The sequence below is a fragment of the Colletotrichum siamense genome (genome assembly GCF_013390195.1).
Source record: "Colletotrichum siamense strain Cg363 chromosome Unknown KSG_Cg363_contig06, whole genome shotgun sequence".
NCBI lineage: Eukaryota > Fungi > Ascomycota > Sordariomycetes > Glomerellales > Glomerellaceae > Colletotrichum > Colletotrichum siamense.
In genome coordinates, this window is record NW_023501019.1 from 4,016,618 (window position 1) to 4,043,660 (window position 27,043).

General features: G+C 51.2%; 10 protein-coding genes across 10 annotated transcripts; 7 read left to right on the forward strand and 3 right to left on the reverse strand.

The window, feature by feature from the left end:
* Positions 1-1,616: 1,616 nt before the first annotated feature.
* CGCS363_v010059 (uncharacterized protein) lies at positions 1,617-2,193 on the forward strand (the record flags this gene model as incomplete). Its single annotated transcript, XM_036641908.1, has 2 exons — positions 1,617-1,702; positions 1,761-2,193. 2 exons carry the CDS (start codon positions 1,617-1,619, stop codon positions 2,191-2,193), a joined length of 519 nt encoding a protein of 172 aa, XP_036493564.1.
* Positions 2,194-4,008: 1,815 nt separating this feature from the next.
* On the forward strand, positions 4,009-4,404 carry CGCS363_v010060 (uncharacterized protein; the record flags this gene model as incomplete). The annotated part of the gene is made up of 4 exons (XM_036641909.1): positions 4,009-4,113; positions 4,167-4,223; positions 4,272-4,315; positions 4,365-4,404. 4 exons carry the CDS (start codon positions 4,009-4,011, stop codon positions 4,402-4,404), a joined length of 246 nt encoding a protein of 81 aa, XP_036492789.1.
* Positions 4,405-5,104: 700 nt separating this feature from the next.
* On the forward strand, positions 5,105-6,668 carry CGCS363_v010061 (Secondary metabolism regulator LAE1; the record flags this gene model as incomplete). The annotated part of the gene is made up of 9 exons (XM_036641910.1): positions 5,105-5,260; positions 5,319-5,353; positions 5,411-5,496; positions 5,566-5,588; positions 5,638-5,767; positions 5,829-5,866; positions 5,958-5,995; positions 6,046-6,180; positions 6,242-6,668. 9 exons carry the CDS (start codon positions 5,105-5,107, stop codon positions 6,666-6,668), a joined length of 1,068 nt encoding a protein of 355 aa, XP_036492788.1.
* Positions 6,669-7,207: 539 nt separating this feature from the next.
* CGCS363_v010062 (uncharacterized protein) lies at positions 7,208-8,455 on the forward strand (the record flags this gene model as incomplete). Its single annotated transcript, XM_036641911.1, has 1 exon — positions 7,208-8,455. The coding sequence occupies one exon, from the start codon at positions 7,208-7,210 to the stop codon at positions 8,453-8,455; it is 1,248 nt and encodes a 415-aa protein (XP_036492791.1).
* Positions 8,456-11,357: 2,902 nt separating this feature from the next.
* CGCS363_v010063 (uncharacterized protein) lies at positions 11,358-12,953 on the forward strand (the record flags this gene model as incomplete). The annotated part of the gene is made up of 1 exon (XM_036641912.1): positions 11,358-12,953. The coding sequence occupies one exon, from the start codon at positions 11,358-11,360 to the stop codon at positions 12,951-12,953; it is 1,596 nt and encodes a 531-aa protein (XP_036492790.1).
* Positions 12,954-14,743: 1,790 nt separating this feature from the next.
* Positions 14,744-15,670, reverse strand: CGCS363_v010064 (Isoflavone reductase-like protein IRL1; the record flags this gene model as incomplete). The annotated part of the gene is made up of 1 exon (XM_036641913.1): positions 14,744-15,670. The coding sequence occupies one exon, from the start codon at positions 15,668-15,670 to the stop codon at positions 14,744-14,746; it is 927 nt and encodes a 308-aa protein (XP_036492785.1).
* A 1,687-nt stretch (positions 15,671-17,357) lies between these two features.
* On the forward strand, positions 17,358-18,496 carry atnD-5 (Short chain dehydrogenase atnD; the record flags this gene model as incomplete). The annotated part of the gene is made up of 3 exons (XM_036641914.1): positions 17,358-17,953; positions 18,037-18,312; positions 18,373-18,496. The coding sequence occupies 3 exons, from the start codon at positions 17,358-17,360 to the stop codon at positions 18,494-18,496; spliced, it is 996 nt and encodes a 331-aa protein (XP_036492784.1).
* Positions 18,497-19,308: 812 nt separating this feature from the next.
* CGCS363_v010066 (uncharacterized protein) lies at positions 19,309-19,895 on the reverse strand (the record flags this gene model as incomplete). The annotated part of the gene is made up of 3 exons (XM_036641915.1): positions 19,309-19,616; positions 19,666-19,767; positions 19,820-19,895. 3 exons carry the CDS (start codon positions 19,893-19,895, stop codon positions 19,309-19,311), a joined length of 486 nt encoding a protein of 161 aa, XP_036492787.1.
* Positions 19,896-21,267: 1,372 nt separating this feature from the next.
* On the forward strand, positions 21,268-23,126 carry CGCS363_v010067 (putative acyl-coenzyme A synthetase; the record flags this gene model as incomplete). Its single annotated transcript, XM_036641916.1, has 4 exons — positions 21,268-21,364; positions 21,440-22,692; positions 22,757-22,881; positions 22,931-23,126. 4 exons carry the CDS (start codon positions 21,268-21,270, stop codon positions 23,124-23,126), a joined length of 1,671 nt encoding a protein of 556 aa, XP_036492786.1.
* A 1,185-nt stretch (positions 23,127-24,311) lies between these two features.
* aurR2-5 (Aurofusarin cluster transcription factor aurR2) lies at positions 24,312-26,446 on the reverse strand (the record flags this gene model as incomplete). The annotated part of the gene is made up of 4 exons (XM_036641917.1): positions 24,312-25,565; positions 25,625-26,074; positions 26,136-26,166; positions 26,223-26,446. 4 exons carry the CDS (start codon positions 26,444-26,446, stop codon positions 24,312-24,314), a joined length of 1,959 nt encoding a protein of 652 aa, XP_036492793.1.
* Positions 26,447-27,043: the final 597 nt, after the last annotated feature.

Below are 27,043 nucleotides of genomic sequence, written 5' to 3' on the forward strand. Positions count from 1 at the left end.
GCTTGGGAGGGTGAAGAATATGTGGCGGAGGAGCATGGGATGGCTGAGGAGTAAGCCTTGAAAAGCCCAAGCCTCGCGTGGAATTTGCAAAATCTCCGACATATACCGAGACATAGATTTTGCATTCTTTAATTGATTTTAAGTTTTTTTCGTCTTCCTGTGCTTGTGGTTCTAGACGTCGCCCATTTCCGCGTCGCTTTCGGTAATCGTTGACGTGGATGAATCCTCGCTCGGTGGGGGCAAGCAGAGTTGCCAGTAGCCGTTCATTGTTCACTGCCTGGTCCCGTTATGGTCGGCTTAGCAGGTGGAGCTCCGAACAAGTACAGCAGAACCAAGTCATTCGATGCCAGCAATTGTATGTTTGCCATCAGAAGTCGGCCGCCTGTTGTGCATTTCCACTGGGGCTCGAGTAAATCGATCGGCTTTGCCGAACTGAGGAAGAATAAAGATGAGGGCAATGAAGTGTTCATCCAGACACAGGCGTCAATCTGACAGGAACTCTATTCCTTCAGCAAGACAGGATCATCCCCTCAAGCAAGCCGGGCGGCTCAGCGCCAGGGCACTTTTGAAGTTGCCAGCCTCGCTGAAAGACCCAGGGCATCCCCTGACCACCAGCGGGTAGACGCTAGCGCAAAGCTTGTAACTGGTGCTAGAAGCTCTGGAAATAAGATCGACCCGCTCGCAAATATGAATGCTTATCAGCAGTATCCATCGATCTAAAAAATCGCCTCTTTTTTCCGCACTTAATTGGAGACCTTACGATTCAAGTAACAGGGACATAATTAACGTCCATTCCTCCTAGGCGGTTTGCATGTCTAAAATCAGAAGTTTGTTTGATTGGCTCATTTTTCAGCCCGCGAGTCAAAGTTCGCGACTGTACGGATAAGCTACACGGCAACTGTCACGTAGATGTTATGATGGTTGGCCGAACGATTGACTGACTTTCAAAGTATAAAAGTCGTACGGTGATATGATGCATGATATGACGTATTTGAAGCTTTTAGTTTGAAAATCAATGGAGATGTTATGTGCGACCTTAATGGAGGAGTGGCGGCTCTGGAAAGCGACGATAATGTTTGTCTCCGGCGCATGTTTCCATCAGTAATCAGTTCCGAACGACGTGGCTGGGAAGTTCGGCAGAGCCGTGAATCATGGCAGAGATTCCAGAACCAATTGGGCTTAAGCCAGAGATGCATGCACAGTAGCACTGAACGTTCAGCAGACCGTGACTCGAGGTTGACCTAGCATTGAGATTTGCCCAGGCAGAAGAAACCTCAGTTGGCAGACTATCTGCACCCAAAGATGAGAATGACATTTGAGGTTGAGTAAACAGTGACTCGACAGTGAGATGTGAACAAAATTTCCCTAGGCAGAAGAAAAGATGGTCAGCAGACTATCTGCATCCGGCCGATGCTAAGATCTACAGGACACACTGATCATGGTCAATAGATAGCCTACCATGGGACGTATAAGAACATGCGCTGTCGTCCTCCTTTGGGCGTCTAAGATATCTCTCCTCAGCCGCAGTTCCACGCTTCAATCACCACACTCATTCACTTCCTACAAGACACACTCTCTGCTCTACGTTTGATCCAACACACAATTGTACCGCAAAGATGCACTTCAACCCTACTCACATTCTTTTCCTGGCTGCTCTTGCGAGCGCCGTTCCCACTGAGATGGGTAGCATGGAGCCACGCAGGTATGTCTACAACTGAGTAGGATTGATGAACAAGTTCTGATCAAAAACGCGAACATAGCCCGGCAGGTTCTGAACTTGATGCCCGTGCAGCTGGCAAATGGGAAGCCCACGCCAAGTACTACGCCCTCGGAGGCAAGGTCGGCAGCGAGATCTACATCTCCGGAACCTGGACCGACCCGATCAAGACTCCTGGCCAGCCCTCCGGTACCTGCACTGCCCGTATCGGTGGAATAAGCGGTGGTACGCCCAATGTGGTCGGCTGTAACTGCGAGATCTCGGCCACTGGCCCCTTGAAGTTCGAGTCCACTTGCTTCCTTGACTTCGCCGAGGAGGCGTCCAACGGGGACTGGGCTGCTGGCTTTTCCGTGGCTTTCAAGTGCTCAGCCTTCTTCTCTTGCACTGGATCGAATGCCTACTCCATTGCCAGCGCCAACTCGGCCTGCAAAAACACCAGCGGAACGCCCTGTGCTGGTTTCCACGTTACCCCTTGAGCTCCCGTACGTAAGCAATGGCCTCCTTTCGAGAGGGCTTCCTTGGGGATAAGGGGTGATGATTGCTAGGAAAGTTGGTAATAGACACCTATGTGACATACAAATCAGATAGACAAATGAAATGAGCCTGGTATTCCCAAGACTTGTTCTCCGCGTCGTCTATGGGTCAAGGGTGTGATATGTATGAGTGTTGATGTGATGATTGGAGTGTCTTATTTTGCCTCGGAAAACTGACGTTCTCGATGCACAGAAGCAGGCTTCCGCGTTGTAAATAAGTGATCAATCGATATGAGTTTGTGAGAGGCTGAAACACTATGGGTAGAAGTATATGATCATACCGGTTATTAAATCGATTTGTAACCAGGCAATGATTTCCCTGAGTACCTATTGCAGCAGGTGAGCCTTTCGATGTATTGGGGGTGGAGTATATTTGCCTCGGAAATTCCTATTCCACCGTCCGATCGACTCTAGAGAAGCCTTTTCAACGTAAGAAATCCCACATCGAAGGGTAACACCAAGTCAACGGACAGAGCTTATATGAAAAAATGTTTCATGCTCGGATCGGCTGGATATGGAAATGCAGAATGTGCAGCTTCAAGCGACACCCCCCAATTGGTCAAGCGGCGATCCAGTCATGGAAGTTCAGCGTATCTTTTTTTCACTGAGGTCAGATGGTCTGGGTGATATGTATCTTTATACACGACGCGCTACCATCCACCCCATCTTCACAAACAGCCGAGCGTCATAGGTGCATTTTCTGTACCGGAGGCGAGTCTGGACACGGCATAGAGCCGCTATCCCCAACGCTTGACTCGAGTTACAACCTGTAACTTAACGTCAATAAACTCCCGTGACGGTAAAAATACATCGGATTGACTGGGGTGGGTCTGCCTGCGGACGCCTCAGAGAGAAGTTGAGACGGTGAGATCTGAACATTGAAGCTTTCGATTGAAGTTCTTGGCACTATAGTCGTAACCTGCTTGGAGCAAGACGCTAGCTTACATCCGGTAAACCTTTCACGAGCAGCCGCTTCAGAAATGCATTGCCTCGGCGATAGTAGCCTTCATTTGGAAATCAGATGCCGAGCTTAATTTGACTACCCACGCACGCGGCACTCAATCTCTCCCGAAACACCTATGGCGGCACGTCAGTCCTCTAACAACTGAATCGCGAATGCCTGTTCCAAATATCTTCCTTCCTAATAACCATCTTTGAAATTTTTGTATCGGACGAGTCACGCAGGATGAACCAGCAGGATGCATCTCACTTGAGGAAGAACTCGATCAGTACCGATGGCTCGGATCGCGCTTGAGGCGGCAGGTAGGTCTCATTGACTATGATTGTCTTCGCCTCTGCTCCCGAACTACTGAGAGAATTTCAGTAGCCGGTCGAAGCTACCTTGACTCTTGAGTCAAGCCTACAGCGTCTGTCGGGCACAGGCAGTGCCATACGTACAGTTGTGTTCACGAGGCCCACCGCAGATCAGACTCAAATGGGCTCATCAAATTCAGTCCGATTTATGCCACTTGCATCGTCTCACTTCAATCTATCCAGATAACTCGAAATATGACCGGTTCGGGTGACACTCGAGACTAGAGAGAGTTGAGTTAAGGTAGCTCAAGGACCTCAACCACGGGGTGCAAAGTTCATTTTGCCAAGGAGAATTAATTTGCTACGCGATTCGAGTCATTCTAAAGCTTGGGTCAAGATGAGAAAAGGGGTCCTGACTTTGGAACATATAAGGCCGGCCATTTCGAACACTCATAGAATAATGCATGCCCCAGGAACATTGGAATACGATTGCAAAACACCACAATGAAGCTGATTTTCGTGGCCACAACATTCATGCTGCATGGCATTGCCTCAGCCAAGATCGCCCAAATGCTGTGCAACAACAAGCCGCCTTTGAGCCAGTGGGGAGTGAGTTGTATTTCACGAAAGTAGACTCGTGTGCTGAACTAACAGTGAACAAGCCTGCAAATTGTTCTGAAGACGACCACTGGACGTGCTACTCACGCTGTCAGAAGGAGGTTGGTCGAACTCAGTGGTGCCTTTCGGATCTCACTGACACTAATTAGTGCCCCGTCGAGAGACAACCTTCAGTAGCCTCTATTGGATATGTGTAAGTCCACTGATTCAATCGCAGTAGACTGAGGCTAATTAGTTCATAGGCGATCTGACGGACAGTGCGACTGCTACTGTTGGGTGTAAAGGGGCGGCACCTACGGCGACACCGTTTGAGTATGACATCTGTCATGTTATCGACGCATCAAAGTCCAACTCATGTTGCGACGGAGATGCTGAAATCTGCATGGGATCTGGCAGCACAGAAGCGGACAGGTTGGATATTCTTTGATGAGAATTTCTGTCACGATTGACATGGTGTTCAAATCAAAAAACGTTTGAAAGTCTACTGCCCGGGCGAAAGAAAATGCGTTCATAAAGCTGGCCAGCGTTGTTAAACTCGGCGCATATTCGCCAAGGCAAGTTTGTGTGTGTCCAAAGATCATATGGGTGGTTTAGGTCTGTTTCGTACTCCTTCCTATCAGAGTGGGTTGATCTCCGTGCTCCTCCTGCAGAAATGTGACCACAACATGGAGCATTTGCCTTTCTCAGCAAGAATCTCTGGGCAACGTGGGGATTTATGTGATGTTCCCTCGCCGGAAGCAGGGAATAGGCACGCGGTGTGTACTCATTGGTTGGAAACAGCAAGATCCATGTCGATTGCATGCACTGCTGGGCCTCTTCCAACGCCTCGCACCAACACCAGCCTGGTCCGACGTTCCAGACAAAACACCCATAAACCCCTCATGTCTACAATTCAGAGACTTGTCCTCAATCAATTGTTCACACCCTTCTTCCTCTTTGATTGATCACCGTCTGTCCGAACTAGATAGCATTGTCTGATATCATGACCGACTTGACCGGAGGTACAGCCGAGCTGCAACCGAGCGTTGCCTCCGCTGCTGGAACGACCACAGCCCCGCCTACAGGCCCCCCGCGGGTTACGCCGAATGGAAATGATCATGACGAGCAACCGCCTCTGGAAGTCGACGATGCGGCCGTGGTATAACATTGCCTCTTCAAAATTCGGCAGACGATGATTTTGCTAATATGAGCAAAAGCCCGCAGACGATGATTCTGCAAATGAGGATCAGCTGTAGGCCCTCTTGGACGCCGTGTACGATGGGAAACATTTCACTGACGAATTGAACAGCTCCTCGTATACTGCATCATTGACGTCAAGCGTCATTGACTACCCTATTGAGAATGGTCGCCGCTACCACGCATATCGAGCGGGATGTATGTCATGTTCTGACCATTATTTGCGCAATTTTGTATTTCAAGTCCCCTGCTAACGCCACATCATAGCGTACTTCATGCCCAATGATCAAGTGAGAGTTTCTTGTTTGACTCTATGACTTCAAATCTTGACTGTGACAGAACGAAATGGATCGACTTGATTACGCACATCTTGTCACAACGAAGATACTCGGGGACAAATTGTATGTTGCGCCCATCGAAGAGAAAAACATCCACCAAGTTTTGGACATTGGCACCGGTACTGGACTCTGTAAGTTCTTTTCCAGAACACCTCTAGATTCAAACAGGCCTAGGATGCTAAACTTCGATAGGGGCAATCGACTTTGCAGATCGTTTCCCAGCCGCGGAGGTGAACTTTCCCAGTCTCCTTTGATATTCCACCTTTCATTACAAATTTTGTGCAGGATGCCAGTTTTAATTATGACTAACCAGTGTTCAAGGTCCACGGTATTGATCTCAGCGCTATTCAGCCAGAATGGTGCGTCTTCTCAAATTGAAATTGGCATGTTGACTCACACTATCGAACAGGGCTCCCCCCAATGTCAAGTTCGAGATTGACGACGTCGAGAGCCCTTGGGTTGACAGGACGTATGACTTCATCAACTGCCACTGGATGATGGGTTCCATCCAAGATTGGCCAAAGCTGATCAGCAACTGTTACAAGTGCGTGTCTCATGAAAGAACCCCTTGTGAATGACCCATCTCATACTGATCCTTTCTGAAGGAACTTGAACCCAGGAGGCTGGGCAGAATTCCTCGAAATGGGTGGGGAGTACAGTTCAGACGACGGAAGCTTCACCCACGACCACGCCACTTACAAGTGGATCAAAACTCTTTTCGACGGCATTGCGTCGACAGGTCGTGATAGCCGTCCCGGTACCAAGCTGAAAGGTTGGGTCGAGAATGCAGGATTTGAGAACATAACCTACAAGAAGGTCAAAGTGCCGCTTGGTGTGTGGCCAAAGGACCCCTATTACAAGGAAATGGGTTTCTTGAACTTGACAAACCTCTTGGACGGCCTGGAGGCCTTCACCTTGAGAATATTTTGCGGCGTACTTGGGTTTACCAAGGAGGAAACGATGCTGCAACTCGCCGAGGTCCGGAAGGAGCTGAAAGACAAACGCAGCTTCAATGCGTACTACGAGGTGTAAGTGGGCTTCTCAATACTATGAATGCCGAAGCTGACGAAAAGTAATCAGGCACATCGTGTGTGGACAAAAGCCTGCTGGGAATGCGGAATGATGCTGAGATTTGCCTCTCGCTTGACTAAGGGGCAATATTCTCATTTCTTTGCAACAGCTAGTAGTTCATATTCAAATACACAGCGCACAAACTTACTCGATCTACCTAGATAGAGAACGTTTCCCAGCGATTGAAAATACATACTTTGAGTGGATGCATCCTCATTATGCTTATCCTAAGGTCCCGAGGTGGAGTCGGCAAGCCCGTATTAAATCCTGGTCCACGCCTAGCGTTCATCTCGTATTCCCACATGGGGAGATTAAATCACTATACATAGAACCTCCAGGCACTGTGGCTCGGATCAGCCCCAAAGCCATGAATAGACATTGAAAGGATGTTAGATCTTGAATAAATAATAAGCACCGTCCTCCAGGCCAAAGGAATCGGCTTCCACCTTCCTATTGTCTTTCGTTTGTCCGAGACGACTGTTCGGAGTTCCACCACAAACATGAAGATCCCGACAGCATCTGCATTTTACGGGGCAGCGCTCCTCTCGGCCGCGGCATCCGCGGCGGGCCTGCCATCGATTGCCCGGAGGGCCGACAGCTCATCTTGCAAACTCGCAGCAAACCAAAGCGTGTATTTTAGCTCGGGGTTCGGCTACAACTACGATTGCGCGCCTAGCGCAGGCACTTTGAATGCACTGATGCTCTTCGTCGACTTTCCCGACCAGACCGCATCCGAAGACTCACCCAAGGAAGCCTACGATGTCTTCTTCCCACAGACAGCAGAATGGTTCGACAAATCCTCGTATGGAAAGCTGGCATTGAACGTCACCGCCGATACGACGCGATTCTACCGCATGCCGAAAAACGCGACCGATTACCAATTCGAGAGAGGCTTGTCTCAGCAGATGCACCAAGTCTACATCAAGGATGCTCTGGAAGAATGGCTGAAGATCACCAACACACCAGTGCCAGGCGTTAACAGCACCGACGGCCCAATTACGGATGTGCTCTACATCATGCCGACAAGAAACGCGACGGCTATCAGCTTCTCTGCCACTCTTACTTCTTCTGTGTATACCTACGATATCAACTACGTCGCCAGGAAGGCTGTCACCATAGGCTTTGACACCTACGACGTATGGGGTTACAAAGCTCTCAACCATGAAACGGGGCACGCCTTTTGCCTTCCGGATCTATACCCGCTACCATCGGGCTACACTGGCCTGTACACTGGAAATTGGGATATGATGGCCAATGTTGGCGGGCACAGTCCGGACTATTTTGCATGGAACAAGTGGAGGTTGGGCTGGCTTGCAGACGACCAGATTGAGTGCGTAGTCCCAGCGGCCGGAAGCAGCGCTGGGAATGCATCGGCGTCGACTACCCATAAGCTGTCCCCACTGGAGACCGAGGGTGGCGTAAAGGCTGTCGTCGTTAAGCAGAACGACAGAGAAGCATTAGTAGCCGAGGTCCGGTCAAAGAATGGCAACGACGAGAACGCTTGTGCCGCAGGCGTGTTGTTGTACACGGTGGCAACCGACGTTGCCACGGGAGAGGGACCGATTCGCGTTCTAGATGGAAACCAAGGCTGGGGCTCAGCTAGCTGCGCCAATGACGAGCTTGACAACGCGCCGTTGACCTTCAATGGGGGCGGGGCGAGCGCATACACCGTGAAGGACTGGGGTGTTACCGTAACTGTTGTCGCACAAGAAGGCGACGACTACACTATTCGTATAGACATGGCTTGATCATAGCAGTAGCTTACCAATGATACCCACACGTTTGTTGAAGGAAGGGAGTAACTCGAGAATTTCTTTGTACATGAGATCTTTCTGTCCAGGCCGTCAAGAACGCGGCAATCCCCAGTGCCGCCAAGTGTCAGAGGTTGCCAATGTGAAGTGAAATGTGCAGGGAATAGTTGCCATTTTCAGATGGGGGACACTTGGCGTTTCTCACGAATCATACACGTCATGGGGCATGAACGGCAGTTCATCACACGGTTGATGAAGAACAGCGTTTCGTGTGCTCACAAGGCGTCGAATAGGATGACATTCTCACGAGTGGGGAACAAAGTTGCGCATTTTGGCGGTACACAATGCCATCTTGTCGGTCAACGGTCGGAGGCTTTCAAGCAGACAAGATACTCGAAAAATGGAGTCAGCATGAGACGAGCCGCTCATGCATCGTAATGTGGCGGATGACAAACTCTGATGATCTGCTTCTGAGAGTGTGTGATCTCTCAAGTAACAGTCATGAATGCGGAGGTGGAATGAGCCCAGACCAAAGTGGACACCTCACTCGTTGACCCCGCGGCCTGCGATCACCATCAGCAGCTGGTTCTGGATTCTAACACCTGAGATTTCATCCCAGTGCTGCCGGTGGCTCTGGGTTAAGGAAAAAGCCACATTAATAGGGTCGACTCCCACGCGCCAGAATATGCTTGGGGCGCATGGTCTTGCCGAGTCAGTGGAGCATGACAAGTGATGAACTGCATCCCATCTCAGACTGAGGATGATTATCAGGACCTCTTAAGGATCATAACAAATCGCGCAACCGTCTTATGAGGCCGAGTTCAGACGCTGAATCGTCTGGTCGCCGGCTCGTCCGATTGAACAGTTCGCGGTGGTGGATGACAAAGCTCGAGTCATATCATAATTCATCCCAGGCCGAATTCCGAAGGCGCGAGGCAGATCATACCACGAGTGAAGAGGAATGGAGGCGGACGAGTGCCTGTCAATAAGTGAATCAACCCCGCTGCGATGGATGCATGGCTGGGATGACAGCCTGCCAGTCGCACATGACGCACGAGGGTGGCTAGGGCCGCATGGTGATAGCGTCTGAGATATTGCCCCTTGGCACTGATGCGTCTGAAGTCTGCGATCGTCTGAAACAGTAGATCTTATGGCGGTCGACGGCAGCGTGGCCCACTTTCGCTGCCGCATGAGCCTGGCGAGCATCTTTCTCGGCAGACTCGATCAGAGTTCTGGGCTGATGGACGAAGGATGTCGGATGTTGGTTGTCATCTAGAAGAAGACACAAACTCAACGAGAAAGGTGGTGTGCTATCAACTCAAAGGATGGTATTTTGACTTTGTGACACTCAAATGTGAACGTTAGTTTCCAAAGACTGATGTAAACATCCCAGTTCAAGCCTCAATAAGCTCAGGCGCTAGCCTCCACGAAGTTTAGTCGTCCCGTCAATTTTTGATGGGGGGCAATCTATCTAACCGTCCACGTTAATTCTTTGGTTTGCCACGTCCGACCAGGTAAACCGGCCAGAAGACCCGTTCAATCATAGATCTTGTTCGGTGCGACATGCCGAAAAGGGTGCCCCGGTCCACACCCCCGAGGGGTCTAGATGTCTTCATTTCAGGTTTGTCAGCCGCCAGCTTACCGGCCTCCAGGAACTTCAACCGAGTTCAGCAAGAAAGGGCAACGGTGAGGTGCATTTCGCCTACGAAAGCACGGCACAGCTTCTTCAACAGAGAGGAACAGACCCCTACACTAAGCCCTAAGCAGATTGCGGCAGAGACCCCTTACCCACCAGCCACCGCCGGCGACTTCGCCATCCGGACCTCGCGGGACGCGATCATTGGCGGGAAGACTGAATCAAGCATTTTTGCCGTGGGGGGCGGGGCCCAGTGGGCGAGCGATGTGACGCATGGGGGAGAAGCGAGCGACCCAAAACATTACCGCCCACACCCCGGTCGAAACTCGCTCTATGACATCCTGCGGCTCGGTTTGTCTGATCTTCCGCCTCATCTTGCCGTACACATCGCTGTCTTGAGTCTGAACTCTTTGCCGCCTTGCAGTTTGTCCCCTCCCATCCGTCGCAACGCTATCCGAAAACTCTGCCCATATCGCGACCCTTGTCGCAATAGTTGAGCGGCCTGGTCACAACAACAACACACGCGTATCTTTAGCGACAGCCAATTTTGCAGTGAGCGGTTTCGTCCCCGGTCGACACAGTGGCGGCCTTGTCGTGAAATCCCCACTTTGCTGCCTCATTCGCGGTTGACTTGGCCATCATGACACTCAGACGTTGACGTTTGTTGCGTCTTGTCACTCTTCCTCCACCACCAGGTAACCCTCCCCTGCACATGCCAGACCAAGGCTTCGGGCCCAACAGCTTCCTGGACCTGGCAATCTTTTCTGGCCCGTCCTAACCGACTCACCTCGTCTCGTGTCGTATCACACCCTTCGATGTCGTCCCCGGGGTGGTCCATTCGAGTGACCTCCTTGAGTCTCATCCCTCCGCTTTGCCGGCATACGCTGGCCAAGGATGCGGCTCATGCTCTCGACCGTCTGAATTCGATGATGTGCCAGGGATGTGCTCTGATCATCTTTTCCATCCAATCTTTTCTTTATAAACCTGAGTGATCTCCTTCTCGGCACCAGATCTCTTCTTCTTGGCTATAGCTTCTCATCTTCGTACGACATTCTCTTCGCCGTTTCGATTCATTCTTTCACCACGAGTTCTGAGAACTCATTCCATTCTTTGCATCGGCTTTGATTGCTCTACGTTAACGTTTTACCATATTCTCTTTACCACCCTTTTTTCAATACTACTTCAGTCGAAAACTGTAGGCAGAAGGCCGGTCTTTTCTGTTCGAACTTCAATCGACGTCGATAATCATCAATTTCGGTCAACATGAAGTACCAAGCTGTTGCATTCGCCGCTTCTTCCCTCCTGGCTCTCGCCGAGGCTGGGTCTTACCACCGCCACCACCATGTCCGCCGCATGGCCAAGCGTGAGGTTCCCCAGGAGCACTCTCACGAGATCTTCCTGAACATCACCCGCGAGTTCCTCAACAAGCAGAACCCCAAGGCGATTGCCGACCCCGTCTTCGGTCTTCTCGGTGATGGCGCTGCCAAGGCCGGAGCTGGACAGGTTACCAACCTCGCCTGTCTGCACCAGGAGACTGCCGACCAGGCCTTCACCAACGCCAAGGCTGAGAAGGATATCCGTGGCATGTCTGGCGCTCTTGTCTACGCTTCCCTCGAGCGCAACACCGCCGGTATTGGTGTGGCTTCCGCTGCCTGCACCGACACCGCTGTCAACCCCGAGATCGCTGCCATCAAGGCTCACCAGGATCCCGCTACCGACAACGCCGCTGCCGACAACAAGGCCGTCACTCTGGAGCTCGCCAAGCAGCTCGCCTCCATCGGTGGTGACCCCATGCTTGCTCTTGAGAGCGGTACCTTCGCCCCCGGCGAGAAGACCGACACCACCTTCAAGGGTAACTCTTGCGACGACCAGAACGACCCCACCGGATGCATCTTCACCACCAAGACTCTTGTTCTCGACGCCACTCCTGACGAGATCAACGCCGCTGTTGCCGGCATCAAGTCCACCATTACTGGCGGCACTGGTGAGCTGAAGGCTACCCACATTGACATCAACGGCCTGAAGGTTGCCGGCGGCGGTACTGCTACCGGAGCCACTAACGGTGCTGCCAACACAACCTCTGGAACTGGAAGCAGCAGCAGCAACAGCGGCAGCTCTAACAGCGGCAGCTCCAACACCGGCAACCACAAGGCCAAGAACGCGGCTGCTTGCGCTGCTCGCTCCACCAACAGCAACGCCCAGGCTTCTGCCAACAACTCTACCGGCAACGGCAACACTGGTAACACCGGCAACAGCGGCAACGCCGCCGGAGGCACCAACGTCCAGACCTTCACCGGCTCTCTCGGCGGCGCCCCTCCCCCGGTCATCCAGACCTCCGGAACCCGTCCCTTCTCCGTCAACGGCGACACCTTCGTCGGTAAGAACGCCGCTCTCGGCCGCTCTTGCGATGTTCAGCACAACGCCTGCGCCAACGCCGCCAACAGCGGAAAGCTCACCGGTGGCGTCCAGCAGTGTGAGGACCAGAACACTCAGTGCCACGCTGCCATTGGCAAGCGCAGACGTTCTCTCAAGATGCGCCAGGCCTCCGACTTCGGCTCTTGCAGCGACCCCAGCATCGAGTTCTCTAACGCCCTCAAGGACCGTCAGGGCCCTGGCTTCATCGCTACCAACCAGCAGGACTTCAACCACGGCTCTGCCCAGAAGATTGGAATCATTGCCGGCTTCATCTGCCAGCGCCTCCAGGACAGCTGCAAGGCCCCCCAGGCTACCATTGATAGCTGCAAGGCCGCTGAGACTGCGGCTACCGCGGCCACTCAGGACCAGGCTGCTGCTGATGCCTTCAACAGCAAGCTCGTTGGCGGCTCTGCCGGCAGCTCCAACTCCACTGCTCGCTTTTAGACGATGAGTATAGTTGTACCTGTCAGGGTCAAATGAGGCGGATAGGAGAGGGATTTATTCTATGATCGAGTTTACATTTGCAAGATCGTGGTTGAAGTGCGGCATCAGTTGTAACAAGATATCCTATGTATGAGTCAATGTCATGGATTGGTACCGATGGTTTCTCGGTCAGGAGTCTCGGTGATAGTTCAATTGAGTTTTCAATTATTTAAACTGAGTCCTTCATCTTTCGTGAACCTGTGGACTGCAACATCAAGAGACTGTGTAGGCGTACTTGCTGCGAGGTCCGGCGTCCCTTCCTATTCAAGAGCATGCCGTCGGAACCATCAACTAGGTTCGAGTCCCACAAGAAGAAACGCTGCCACAGTAACAAATACCAAGAGGCCCATGAGGTTCGGGACTTTAGCAGAGGTCGACGAGACTGATTTTTTATTTGGAAGACACGAGTAGTGTTCCCGGATGACGCCTTGCTTGTATAACGACTTGAATGGGGTGCAGTTGAGCGGTGGACCATCTCCAAACTGACGGATAGCGAATGACTCCAAGATCAGCTGGCGTGTCGAAAAGTTCGCAACAGTTTCTTCATAATCCAAGAAAGGTTTGCTGCGCGAAGTCAGCAAACAGAGGAAGGGCAACTCGATGGTATGTGTAGACGCTCACAAGAAAGCATTCGTCATTATAGCCCCTAAATCTATTTTCTTGATATTCTTCTGCGGCCAGTACGTGCCACGACCGAATTTTGTTCCCTGCTTCGTCAATAATGTACTCAGATGAAGGTTCAGGAGCGGGCTCCGACTAGTATTGTATTAGTACGGTGCGTCCATATCCAGAGCAAAGTCGGTCCATTCTGATGCCTGGGGGTGGTTCGACAGCCAACGCAGGTTCGGCGCGTATGAGACATAGAGCTCTAGTCAACGGTAGGACAAGAAATGTTTCAGAAGAACTACTAACAAGAAAACATACGAGGACCATCGGCTTAGTCTGTTTTAGATGTGGTCTATATTTCGCATTGGCTCCAACACGCTTGGTGGATACGTCTCCGCGCAAATGACAGCGAACGAAGGTCAAGTGCCATGGATTTCTCACCACAAACCTAATTCTGAGCCAACAGCTTGCATCTTAGGCATGCCCATCAGTAGTTATCATGCGGCCTGCTCGGCCGTCGCTGTTTACAGGACCTTCACGTTTCTGGCCCGTACAATCACCGGGATCATGGCCATGTACAGGACTGCCGCCAGGAATACCTACACGGACATATTTGGTGTCTGGGAACCTTTACAGCCGGAAGAAATAAAAATGACACAGGCAGAACACGATGCCATGCGCCAGACTCTGGCAAATACACCCACATCATTGCAGGGTTGTTGTGTATATTGGATTCGACGATGAGATTCATGAGCCGCTGTTTCTGCTGCTGTTGACTAAGCAAGAATATGCGGAGTTCAGACGAACGGAGGGAAACCACACAGATGATACTGCTTCTATGGGTGGTTTCTTCATGGCAGAAAGATATCTTTGCGCTACGGCTTATAGCCCTTGGGCCTTTGTTTCTGGGCGGGAGGTTAATGTAGTAATAAAGTTATGAGAAAGGCTGAAGGAGACTTTTTATTTGTCATTTAGGCTTCGGACACATTATGAACAATACAGCCTGGCAGCGTCGTCTACTACGTGATCGTGTTTATACATGGGGGTTGTAGTCCGCTTGAAATTCTGAGACGATATGTGAACAACGTTGATATGAAATAATTTAAAATTTCTAAACCTTCAGGAGCTTTTTGTTTGACATGCAACTACTGTCCCTCGACCTCCTTGACAACTCTCTTAGTGGTCTCGTCGAGATCCTCGGCTTCAAGACCAATCTTGGTCAGGTCAGTGACCTTGTCATTGTAGTCACCTCCCCAGCCAGCTCTCATATGGTTAACATAGAAGGAAATCAGACCAGCGACATGGTCACCCTTCTTAGCAGCCTCCTCAGCCTGGGCAACAACAGTCGCAGCGTCAGGCTCCTCAATCTTCCAATCCTTGTCCGTGGTACCAGTAGCACGCTGAATGCTGTCGAGCATGTCGCGCTGGCTGATGTAGAAAGACTTAAGGTAGAAAGGCTTGTTGCGGTACTTCTCAAGCTCGGCGTCGGGCAGGCTCAGAACGCCAGCGGTACCCTTACCGGTGACGCCAATGTTGGTCGTAATAAACTTGGTCTTTCCACCGTCGTACAGCTTGGCGGTGCGGTTCTTAATGTCGATGCCCCAGAAACCGGCGCCCATGGACCAATCATACCAGGGGTTGTTGACAATAGCGATCCAGCTAGAGCCGAGCTCCTCAATCAACTTGCGAATCTGAATCTTGCCCTGGAGAATAGGGCTGGAATCGAGAAGCTTAGAAGGGTCCGGGGCGGAGCCGTACTCGGTGGGCAGGATCCACTTCACACCGGCCTTAGCGGCGGCGCGAATCAGAGGCTCCTGGCCCGTTGCGTAGCTGGAGAAGCCGAGGGCGAGCTGGACGACATCCTGGCCTTGGAATGCGGAGACGAGGAAGGACTCGTCTTCGTAGCTTCCCTTCTTCACGATCACACCCTCGGGGAAGGTGGCAGTTGACTCGGTGCGGGTGACCGCGGTGATAGTGTGGATGCCCTTGGCGAGGAGAGCCTTGAGGGTGCCGCCGCCAACGTTGCCGCTGGCACCGACAATGGCGATCTTGCGTCCCTGTTGTCCAGACATTTTATAATGACTAAAGGTTTGATATTTTGTATAGTTGAGGTTGATGTAAGACGTCGGTTAGGCGATGAATTCAAGTATACTGCTTCGTCCGTTTGCGGTGATTAGGGTGGTGGAATGCTAAGCTTTGGCGGCTGAAGTATTTCGGTTCAGGGAGGATGTTGATGTTGTTAAGTACTGATGCAGAGGAGTGAACTGGTTTTGGGGGAAGAAATGCGGTCTCTTTAATATTCCAATCACGCCTTTCAAGCTCAACCCCATCTCAATGTCGACATCGACATATCGATAATCCATGGCTAGTATGAGGATTTGCTTCCGAGATGCGTCAGCGGATCCAGATCAGTTCAGGCTTGACCCTGTGGCGTCTTGCAAACCAACAAAGAAGACGCGCGCGGTTTCGTCGTGGGGTTCGTTCGGCCTCCCACTCTGCCCTGGACTTCACTAAAAGACACAGGTGGCCCACTGACTAATGAAATGCAAGATTTCTAAGCCCACTATTTGGACCTGCCAATTACAGGGCATTTTGGCATTGTTGGCCGGGTTGCGGCCCTTTCGGGTACGATGGCAGTCCGAGCCGGAGGTAAATTAGCCTGTTCAGGCCTAAACTAAAATCCTTCCGGAGTTTGCACTCATCTTTTTGGGGGTCAATTAGTCCCCGATAGCTTCCGAATGTTCGCGGTGAATAAGCTCGCACCAGCCGCACCGACAATTGCATCCATGTGCATGAGTCTCATGTACTCTCCCCAAGCACATGGGGGCCTTCGCGATGCACATCCTCTGCGCGAAGGCTCATACTGCTTTTTGATAGTATCTACAGAGAACGTGGTCTTCGTAATTTCTGACAGGGATAAGGCTCAAATTGGAGTAGCCATCTTGGGAGAAAGCATCTTGAGATACTGCACACATATTTTCAAACATCCGTTAATAAAGAAAGCCACCCGGCTCCAGCTGGCAGGTGAACGGATGCAATTTGAGCCCGCGGGCGGCTTATCGCCGACAATTGCTGCGTCCAAAACTGAAAGACCAAAGTTCATGATTGATATGCCAACTTCATTTAATCGGACCATGTTGAAGATAACGCATGTTTATTACGATTCCAACGAATGCGCGCCGCTCAAATTCTTTCAGTGACAATGATAGCCGGATCATCGATCGATGCCGACCTACAAGCCTGCGGTTCTTGTGTCATGGCCATGTCGAAGGGAGCACAGAGCATTTGAGACCTAACCCGGAAGTGAGATAAGGACAAGCTATGAAAACCACGCACACGGGGAACAGCGGATACACGGCGTGAACTCGGCCGGCTCATCGCCGTCAGTGGATCGTCTGGTGTGGGACGGCTTCCGCAGCCACCATACCCAATCAGGCAACAAATCTCTGATTGGTCAAGTTGGGAATTGTGTTGGAAGCCTCCTGTCAGATGCGTCGTCTTGGTACCAAAAGTGAAAAACTTGAGTGCACATGAAGCTTGAGGTTCCAGGCAAACACCGGAGATTATGCTGTACGGAGTCCGAAAAACAGGGAAATGATGGTATCCCCGAGATGGAGGAGGGTTGCCAGAGTCAAGTAACAGCCATAAAAGGATGAGACTCGCTCGAGATGCTGGAGATGCAAAAGTGGCAGACATAGCAAACCTACATTTCAACTACTCCCGCCCTGAACACTGTTCTGAATCTTTCTCAAAGACGCCATGGATACCATAGGCTTCATTCGCGCTCAGCGACAACATCTTCCCATCGTCCCAACAAAGGAGATCTGTGCCGGCAAAACCTACATCATTACAGGGTCAAACTCTGGCATTGGCTTTGAAGCTGTCAAGCACCTTGTCAACCTTGGATCAGCTCGTGTGATTATCGCCGTCAGATCCATTGAGAGAGGTCAAGATGCAAAGGCTCGCATCGATGCCTCCACCGGCAGACCGGATGTCACCGAGGTTTGGCGGCTCGACATGTCATCTTATGACTCCATCCGAGCTTTTGCGAAGAGAGCTTCTTCGGAGCTCAGCCGTCTTGACGGATTGGTTGAGAACGCCACTGCAGCCCTGGATGAGTGGACAGTAGCTGAAGGCATGGAGACAAGCATCACTGTTAACGTCATCGGCACAGTCATGCTGGCACTGCTTCTTCATCCAAAGTTGATGGAGACGGCCAAGACTTCAGACTCCCAACCCCATATCGTGGTTGTTACCTCTGGACTTGGTTTCACGCAGCCGGACTTCCTGAAATACGGAGACAAGGATGTCTTTGATGTCTTGAATACCCAAGGAAAGTCTCCCATGGAGAAAAGGTATGTCACAACTCTTCTAGCTACTCTTCACTCATCAAAATAAGAGGTGCCATGCAAACGGCTTGATGACTAAACGACTGCAGATACTCCGTCACCAAGCTGGTTCAGATACTTGCCGTCCGACAACTCGCGACCATCCTACCAGCATCTCGCACCGGCGTCGTCTTGAACCTCCTCAATCCCGGGCTTTGCAACACCGGTCTGGCGAAATATGGCAGAATGGCCCTACGAATTCAGGTTTGGATGATGAATGCGGTGATTGGAAGAACTCCGGAGATGGGGAGCCGCACGATCTTGCATAGCATGTTTGCTGGGGCAGAAAGCCATGGGCAATATATCTCAGATTGCCAGATCAAAGAGTAAGTCTACATCCATAGCCTACGAAGCATCCATTGGCACAAATGCTAATTCAAACACAGCCACTGGGTGCCTGAGTGGGTGAAGAATGAGAGCGGACAAAAGTTTCAGAACATGGTCTGGACTCAACTGGCAACCAGAGTAGAACAGATCGAGCCACGATGTGTGAAGAACCTGGTCGGTTGATATCTTCATATGTTGGATTCCTCGTTTTCACCTGCTGTAAGCTCAATACAAAAGCCAAATTCCCAAATATTTCTATGAGGGGGTAATTGAAAGGTTTTGAACCTTTGTCCATATTGCTTTGCCTTGAGGGCAATGAAACGAACCTATCCAAGGAAACCGTCGCATCTCTGTTTCAATCTGCATCCAGCCCTGTAGTCCCGAAGTTTTCATTTCCAGATGCAGAAGAGGAAGGAGCCATGAATCATCCTCCAGTTCAAATACAGATATGCTTCCGAGCAGTAGAAGCCAAAGTCTTACTTGAGCGGAGCATGAGACATCGCCTAGCATCTCTTCTATGACACCTTTGAGTTCGTCCCGTAGTAGGTCGCAGCGCAAGTGCCGTTGACGACCAAATTGAAGCATCAAGCTGCTGATGTAACACGCCAAACCTGAAAGACATGCTTTCTGCACCGTGCTGAGTGTAGAATTATCTGCCAGCCGTATTCGGACCAGTCGATGGCAGAGAGATACTAGCGTGCCCTGAAAGTCGTACGAGGCAAGTGTCGGTCTCCGTTTCTCACAGATATCGTTGAACATGAAACAACATCTTTCAATGTCACTGACAAGTTGACAGACCACGGATGATGCACCTTGAAAGATGACAGATAGAGTTCCGGGCACACACCCCTGTGTAGTTGCCAATTCTTCCACCACGCGTTTGGGTATCTCCATGTAGGGATACCTCGGCCAGGAGTTTGTGAGCAAAGCATATTGCACATCAGTCCTAACACCAAAGTCAGTGTTTCGCCACAGCCTTTGGCCATGTTCACAGCTCACCGGCATATCTTCTGCAACACTTCCAAATTGTCCTCGAAAACGCGGATACCTCCGCGAAGTTCAATCATCTGATAAAGCCCTTTGAGGTGCACGTTGTACTTTTCGAGATCGCCCCTGACAGATTCCTGGACACTGAACATGCATGCGAGGCCTATGGTAGTGTCAGATAAAGCCTCGGTCCCAGACAACCTCTCATTGATCATGTTGAAAGCTTGGTTGGTGTGCAGTATGGCTTGCTCTGACTCCTCTGACCGTTGAAAGAAGTCGAGGCAGGTCGCAACTGTAGCAAGTGATACATGAAAAACTAGTGGATGTTAGGAAACCTGTCTCGCAACCCAATTCACTACACGAACAGGCTTTATCGTTGATAATGTATTGAAGCCATGCGGACTTGAGAGGGTCAGGTGCGTGGCATATCTCTGGTGGATAGATAGCCTCGCCGACGACACTGAAGACTATGATAACGCCATTAGCCAAGCTTCGTGTCCAAGCGCGATCCATACGTACACTGATGAAGCAACAGGCGCGTATGTGGTAGTAATTCTGCCCCTGGCGAGAAGTTTGAGATGTCGTTTCCAACCATGCGTCGCAATGATCCTATCACTCCCGTAGGTTCTACTGTCGATCTTTGTGTCTGCTTCGCGCCATGGACGCGCTTTCGAACGCGTGTTGATAACGTTTTTCCGGCATTTTTCCCCTTCATAACATGACTTCTGGCAGCCTTCCGGCTGCTCCGGGTATCATTTCCAGCTTCAACGAAATGGAATTGCATCTCTGCATAAGCCGATCGACGCCCACAATTGTTTTACCCGTCGTTATCGGTGCGAATCATGAGGGGTTCGGCTGCAGGCAGGCAGAAGAGAGAGAGGGTGAAGATGACTGGCAGTCAGTCTGAAAGCCTGAAGGCTGACGTGGGAATGAGTTGAAGACGGCAACAAGCCGGGGTTAACTCGATTAAACCCGACCACTAAGCAAGCAGCCGTCCTCACGATTTTGAACGCGGCGCAGCAAGGGCATTGGGACTTCAGTCACCGAATATCCCCCAATCATTGACATTCTCCTGGATAAGCAAGAACATCCGGGATCAACAAGTGGACCCCTAGAAGGAGCAACATTACTTATGCCACCCGTGATAAGTGTAGGCTCTTCATTTAAGGTAGTTGTAATATGCCGAGCCTGGGCTCATTCGTCGCCCCGAGCAGAACCCCTTAAAAGAATTCTGAACCTTCGGCTAGATAGCAGATCATTGCGTTCCCAACACTAATCAGCAGGAAATGGACCAAGAATTCGTCGCCAATGTATGGATCGTAGCTAACCTCCACGGAATTTCCCCGCACATCCACCCCGGACACCAGTACACCAGTCACCGCCGAAAACGCTGGCTCGGGTTCTCGGGCCCTCAACATGCTGGAGTTCCCCCGCAGCCAAGGAACACAAAATAGGAACGCGCTAATGAAGGGGTTACCCCAACAAGTAACCACTGACACGTCTCCCTGACCTCGGCAGACACGATCTGAGTCGATGCAAGGGAGCGCAGGGCGCCGGCTTGTCACGGCCTTCGCGGGTGAAGAGACCCATAACGCAGCCAGCCCCCAATCTTGATAAGAATAATGCGGGGAAGCGAGTCGGAGGCTGCGATTCACCAACACTCTCATTTCTCGGTCAGACCCCCTTCAACTCAACTTACTTCACGTCACATCCCCAAGCTCTCTTCATTCCGCGTGCACTGGCCCCTCTCCGAACGCCGCCAATTCCCAGTTCCGCGCGGGCCTTCACTTTATTTTGTCTCTCCACTGTTCCCATTCAGCCGGATTGGGCCTCGTCAAAACATCACCCCCCACGATTCCTCATCAAGTTTTCGTTCATGAACGCAACGCAGCTTACATGATAAATCTTTGCTCATAGTGGAGACCACAATAACAAGAAACGGAAACAAATCCACAGCATATTTCACAATGGCAACAATTGTTGAGAAGCGGGGTGGCCAGACCATCTACCGGTCTCCCGATACAATTGACCTCCCAAAAGTCGATTTGCTAACGTTTTTGTTTGGTATGTGTGACCACCCACAGCCTCCGCGTGCCTTACTGTAGACATTTCAGCCTTTGACACTGAACGCGGTCTCAGATTATCCCAATGAGAGACTCAACGACGACACCATCCTCCACGCGGAGGCCGCAGACCCGAGCAAGTCTATCACCAAGGGGCGTTTGGTGACCACCCTGAAACAACTTGCTCACACCCTGCGCCATAAATATGGCATTCAAAAAGGAGATGTCGTACAAGTCATCTTCACGGGTCACTACATGGCTCCGACCGTCTTCTACGGCATCATGGCCGCCGGCGGGTCCGTGGCAGCGTCAACTCCATCTTCGTCGCCGCCTGAAGTCGCCCGCCAGATCAACCTGACTGAGAGCAAGATGGTCATTTGCAGCCCTGATTTGAAAGCTCTAGCAGCCGCTGGAGGAACGGCAGCCGGTCTGCCTGCAGACCGCATTCTCTATATTGGCGACACACACGAGTTCAAGCTCTTTGAAGCTAAGACAGATAAGGAAGTGCCGCTATCAAAGGAACAGCTGGACTGGGAACGCGTCACAGACCAGACAACTTTGGAGAATACTGTTGGTTGCTACATCTACAGTAGTGGTACCACTGGCGTCCCCAAGGCCGTCAAAATTTCGCACGCGAATATGATCGCCCAAACAATGTTCATCTCCACGCCCACGATTGAGTACTACAAGAAGCGTCCCGGTCCCGGGATGAAGTACATCACCCTGGCTCATCTTCCGGCTGCCCATATCTCAGGCCTGCAGGCATATATTGTGAACCAGACTTTCATGGGAGGCGTTGTCTACTGGATGAAGAAGTTCAACTTCCCAGAGTTTCTCGATTACATGAAGAAGTACAAGGTCACAACATTCTTCAGCGTACCACCCATTTACCTCATGATCGCCAAGTCTCCTCTCGTCACAGACCAATTTGACTCCGTTGAATTTGCGCTCACCGGAGCGGCAGCACTCGGAAGGGAAACGCAAATCGAAGCGCAGAAAAAGATTGGAAAGGGCAAGGGAATCCTCGGTCAAACTTGGGGCCTCAGCGAAACAACGGGCGGCTTTACTATTCTTCCTCGACATATGACCGACGATACCGGCAGCGTTTCTCCGATTGTCGCGAACTGTGAGGCTCGGCTGGTGGACGAGGAAGGCAAAGACGTCGAGGTTGGAGAACCTGGCGAGATGTGGTGCCGTGGACCCATCGTGACGAAGGGTTATTACAAGAACGAGCAGGCGAATAAGGAGGCCTTCGTCGATGGCTGGTTTTGCACTGGCGACAGACTCTCTTTCAAGGATGGCAAATTTTATTTTGTTGATCGCAAGAAGGTACGTCTTCACACAGTATACCAGGACTATCACAGTCATCGAAAATTGACCGACGTGAATTTAGGAACTCATCAAGTACAAAGGGTTCCAAGTTGCTCCGGCGGAGCTAGAGGCCTTGCTAGTGACTCACCCAAAGATCCAGGACGCAGCAGTCATTGGCGTGGATGGGGAAGGGACAGAGCTTCCAAGGTGCGTAGCGGTTGGACTGCTTAGAGATTCTTACTAACAGCTTCCTCAGGGCATATGTGGTGGCGGACAAGAAGCAAATCTCAGCAGAGGAGATTGCTAAATGGGTCGAGGGACAGGTCGCCAGCTACAAGAAGCTGCGGGGCGGGGTCATTTTCATAGATGCTATCCCCAAAAGCCCTTCTGGCAAGATTCTGCGAAAGGACTTGAGGGCTTTGGTCAAACGCGAGACTTCTGCGAAGCTCTAAGGCTCATCCGGAAAGCTGTGCGTCAGGAAATTCTAATGGTAGTCGGACGAAGAAATTTCCGTGATGCTTTGGTAAATGGCTATCACGGTACTAGCTTGGACATTTTAAGTTAGCAGAAAAGGGAAGCGGCTACGAAGGGTTGTCTAGAGCTTGTCCACCTTGTGCGTTGAACTACGTTAAGGAGAAAAGATACAACTTGTTACAAGCCATTGTGTTAATTGGGACTTGGGTATATATTTCTTTCCTCTTCAACAGAAAATGCACTTTTCTCTCTTCCGACCATTTATCCCACACAGTCCTCTGTTGCATACAATTGTCACCACTCACAGCCTCCATCGCAAATACCACACGCCCTATTCTATCAACATGGGCCTTCGAACGGTGCTCGGTAATGCCATTGCAGGTATCAAAAGTGATTTCGAAACCGCCGCCTTCTTTCTGTTCAACTGCAAAATCCCACGACGACATCGCAGGCATTGTGTCGAGTGCGGCCGGACTGAGGTTGGCTATCAAACCAACCCGGATGTCATTACCATTGATGCCCCGCCGCCATACTCCCCGCCGCCATACTCTCCGTCGCCATACTCTCCGCCTTCATATTCACCATATTCCTTGCCTTCATATCCATCATACTCTCCGCCGCCGTATCACCGTACCAGAAGCCGATTAGATACATTCCTTGACGACTTCTCCTACTACTCCCCCGAGTACTAAGACGACGGCACGATCCAATCAATTGATATGTGTTGTTCCCACAACCTCCTGCTTCAACTCCGTCGGCCGTGGCATGATGAACTCGGTTTCATAAGGAGCCTAGGACCTCTCGCAAACAGACCGCCAAGTACGTCTCTGGAAAGAAAAGCCGGCCAACCCCCGTTCGGCTGTGGTCAGCATGACTATATTAGGGATCTCAATCAAGTAAGCTTCGTCTGGACATGTTCGAAGGCCTCATTACAGCCCAGCTAATGCTCGATAGCAAACCCTCAGGACTTATCACATCAGTCTATTCGGACCTCTCCATTTCGACTACTGAATACAGGGGTCGCAGCGAGACAACGTCGTCACAAGCGTCATCATTTGGATGTCCTTTCGAGGCACATGCTACGCCGGGTGCCGTCACATTTCCGATTCTTGTATATAGACTTTCACCTCGATCAAAATCTGCCAATGGTAGTGTCGAGGTCATCAATTATCATAGGCCATAAACGATAACGGATTTGCTTTCGATGGTTCTTGCCCACCTGGCACCTTGTCGACTAGCAAATATTGCCAGAACTCCCAATCCATATCCATACTCTCACGTCCCATTGCAAAAGAGCCATCATGTATATCTTGTGGTAGCTGCTGCCAGTCGGTCATCACAGCGTTGTTGTCGTCGTCAATGCTAGCGTTGGATGGGAGGCTGTACGGAGTGTGCGGGCCACCATCACCTGACACCGTCGTGGAATTGCATGTGGGATTCTGTTCTTGAAAACCCGGACTAGATTCCCTCCGGAGGCTTGACATGAAGGGCGGTTCTGCTAGCGGTGGGAAGCCTCGCTGTTGTCCATTGGCTTGTGCCTTTTTCCAAGACCTGCATGTGAGATTTCCAAGAGCTCGGTACAACGGCTCATTTCGATTCGAAATGAATGACGGGTGGTGCTCGTAGACTTGGTTGATCACGTCCCATGCTCGCTCTGCGAGCTGACTATTTCCGCAGCTGGGAAGGGTTCCGACGAGTAAGACAAACGTTTCGAAGGGAAAGAAATTAGAAACGTGCCATAAGAAGTGTTGAAGTGAAGGTGTTGTATGGGCCACAATGTCGTATTGAATGACCTCCATGCTATTTTCCAGGAGCATCTCTATTTGGTCTGGGCTCAATTCTGTGTCTTTGTCCTGGCGCCGCATGGGATGGCAAGTCGATATTCGAAGTTGGCAGATAGCGGATCGAGCCATGCTCAGCGCGAGGTGGTTCAGAGGAATCCCCTTGTCAATGTTCCTTAGGTACCTGTGCTCAATCGTCTTTTCAAGATCGTCAACAGCTTTGAGGAACTTGACTCTCCCGTCACTTGATGTTCCGAAACCAGGAAGTGTCTTTTGGTGTATCATCCACGCTCCGATCTCAATTCGGACGGAGCAGAAAGCCATTTCCGTGGTAATTGGGGATGGAGGGGGTGGCAGTCCCATAGACGGCACGAGATCTCCATCATTAACGTTCACAGGCTTATTGGTGTCACCAAGGAGGTAGGCTGACGGGTTCATAGAAGCCCCAGTCACCTGAGCGGCTCGGCCATCCAGGATAATAATCTGCCACCAAACCCGTCGTCGCATCTCTGCTTCGAAAGGAGAGAGACCCTTTAGGGACGTTTCGCGGTGTAGGCCCATTCTCTGGCCCATCCGGGTGGCTAGGCCAGTCATAAGCCAGAGTATATCGTTGTCGCATAGATACCGGAGAGCGAGCTTCACCAAGCCAGTCAGTCATGTGCACAGATCGAAAAAGGTAATTGACGCAGACCTACCAAGTAAACTGTGAATGCTTGAAGTACTTTGAGGTTCGTAGACCTGAGGAAGTCGACTCTACTCAATGCCACCTCGGTAGCGTACCGGTACCTCGCAAGGTGCTTTTCTCTCGGCTCGTCGAGAAGGTTTCGGCACTCTTCGTCTGTCAAGGAGACGACTGCAATAAGATAGATGGAGAATATGAGAGCTTCCGTTGATCGATCGGTTGCTGTTGGATCTGAGAGCATTCTAAGAACCTCTTCCTGCATAGATGGACCATGGATGATCTTCGTCAGAGGATGGACGTTGCTCAGGAAGACCTGCCATAACTTGAATGATTGGATAGGCGATGGGTGTAGTAGCTCTGGGGACTGCATCTGTTGGTGGCCGAAGATGAGATTGATTTGGGGTGGAGACGAGTGTCTTGCTGAAGATCTCTCGTCCTCCGAGCTCGCGCTTCTGGGCCCCAGCTACGATGTATCGTTAGTCGGGCAAGGACTACCATCGCCAAGTGGACTCAATTTGGCTTACCTCACCGCCGAGGCTCGTCCACAGCTTGTTGCTGTAAAACAAAATCGTCAGCTCATACAAAAAAAATCATAAGTGCGGTCAACCTACTCCTCAACATAGCGTCGCTCGTCTCCGTTTGCAACGACTTGCCCGGTGCTACCGGACGGACCACCAGATGTTGGCCTCGGTCGGCTCTGGCTTCCGCGGGCAGATTTGACGCAGTCTTTGCCTGTTTTGATACAATATGTGCATGGAGTATGCCCATTGCATCTAATCTTGCGGTTCTGGCATGGGACGCACGAGTGCCCCCTGGTGATCTTCAATTCGGCCATATCGGAGGTTTGAAAGACGGCCCGCTTCGTGGAGGGAGAGGTTCGCAGAAAGCTCGTATGATTCGAAGGCGGCGTGAGTACGACAGCCCCAGAGAACATGAAAGAGGGATGCTTTTTAAGAAATCAGGTGCTCGCCAGATCTTCTCTTTACGCCGGATACGTTTGCTTGCCGAGAAGTCGATGTAAAATATGGATCCCCGTCGAAGGTCGTTCCATTGGCTTTTGCGTCTGCGCCACAGAATTGCGTACGAAGATCAAGCGAGACATTTTATCAGTGTTGGAGTGCGGACGGTGTCGATCGAACGATTAGTGCATGCCGCGTGGTGCCGTTGGTGTGCTTTGCGGGACCGCACGCCGGCGTGATTGAGGCGGCAGAGGAGCTTCGGTCCCGAACTAGTACCCGAGCTAACACAAAGTCCGCGGCCGCTTACGTTTCCTTCTCGGGATGACAGCCCAGGTGCCCAAGGAATTCTGAACGAGGGTTAGCGTAGCGACCCATGCGGAGATTGCGCACGCGTGCCACGCCCCTCGGTGGCTTGTTGTGTTCATCCCCCGAGCCAGACTTTATGGACGCCAGACCGTGTGGGTCCCTTCAGC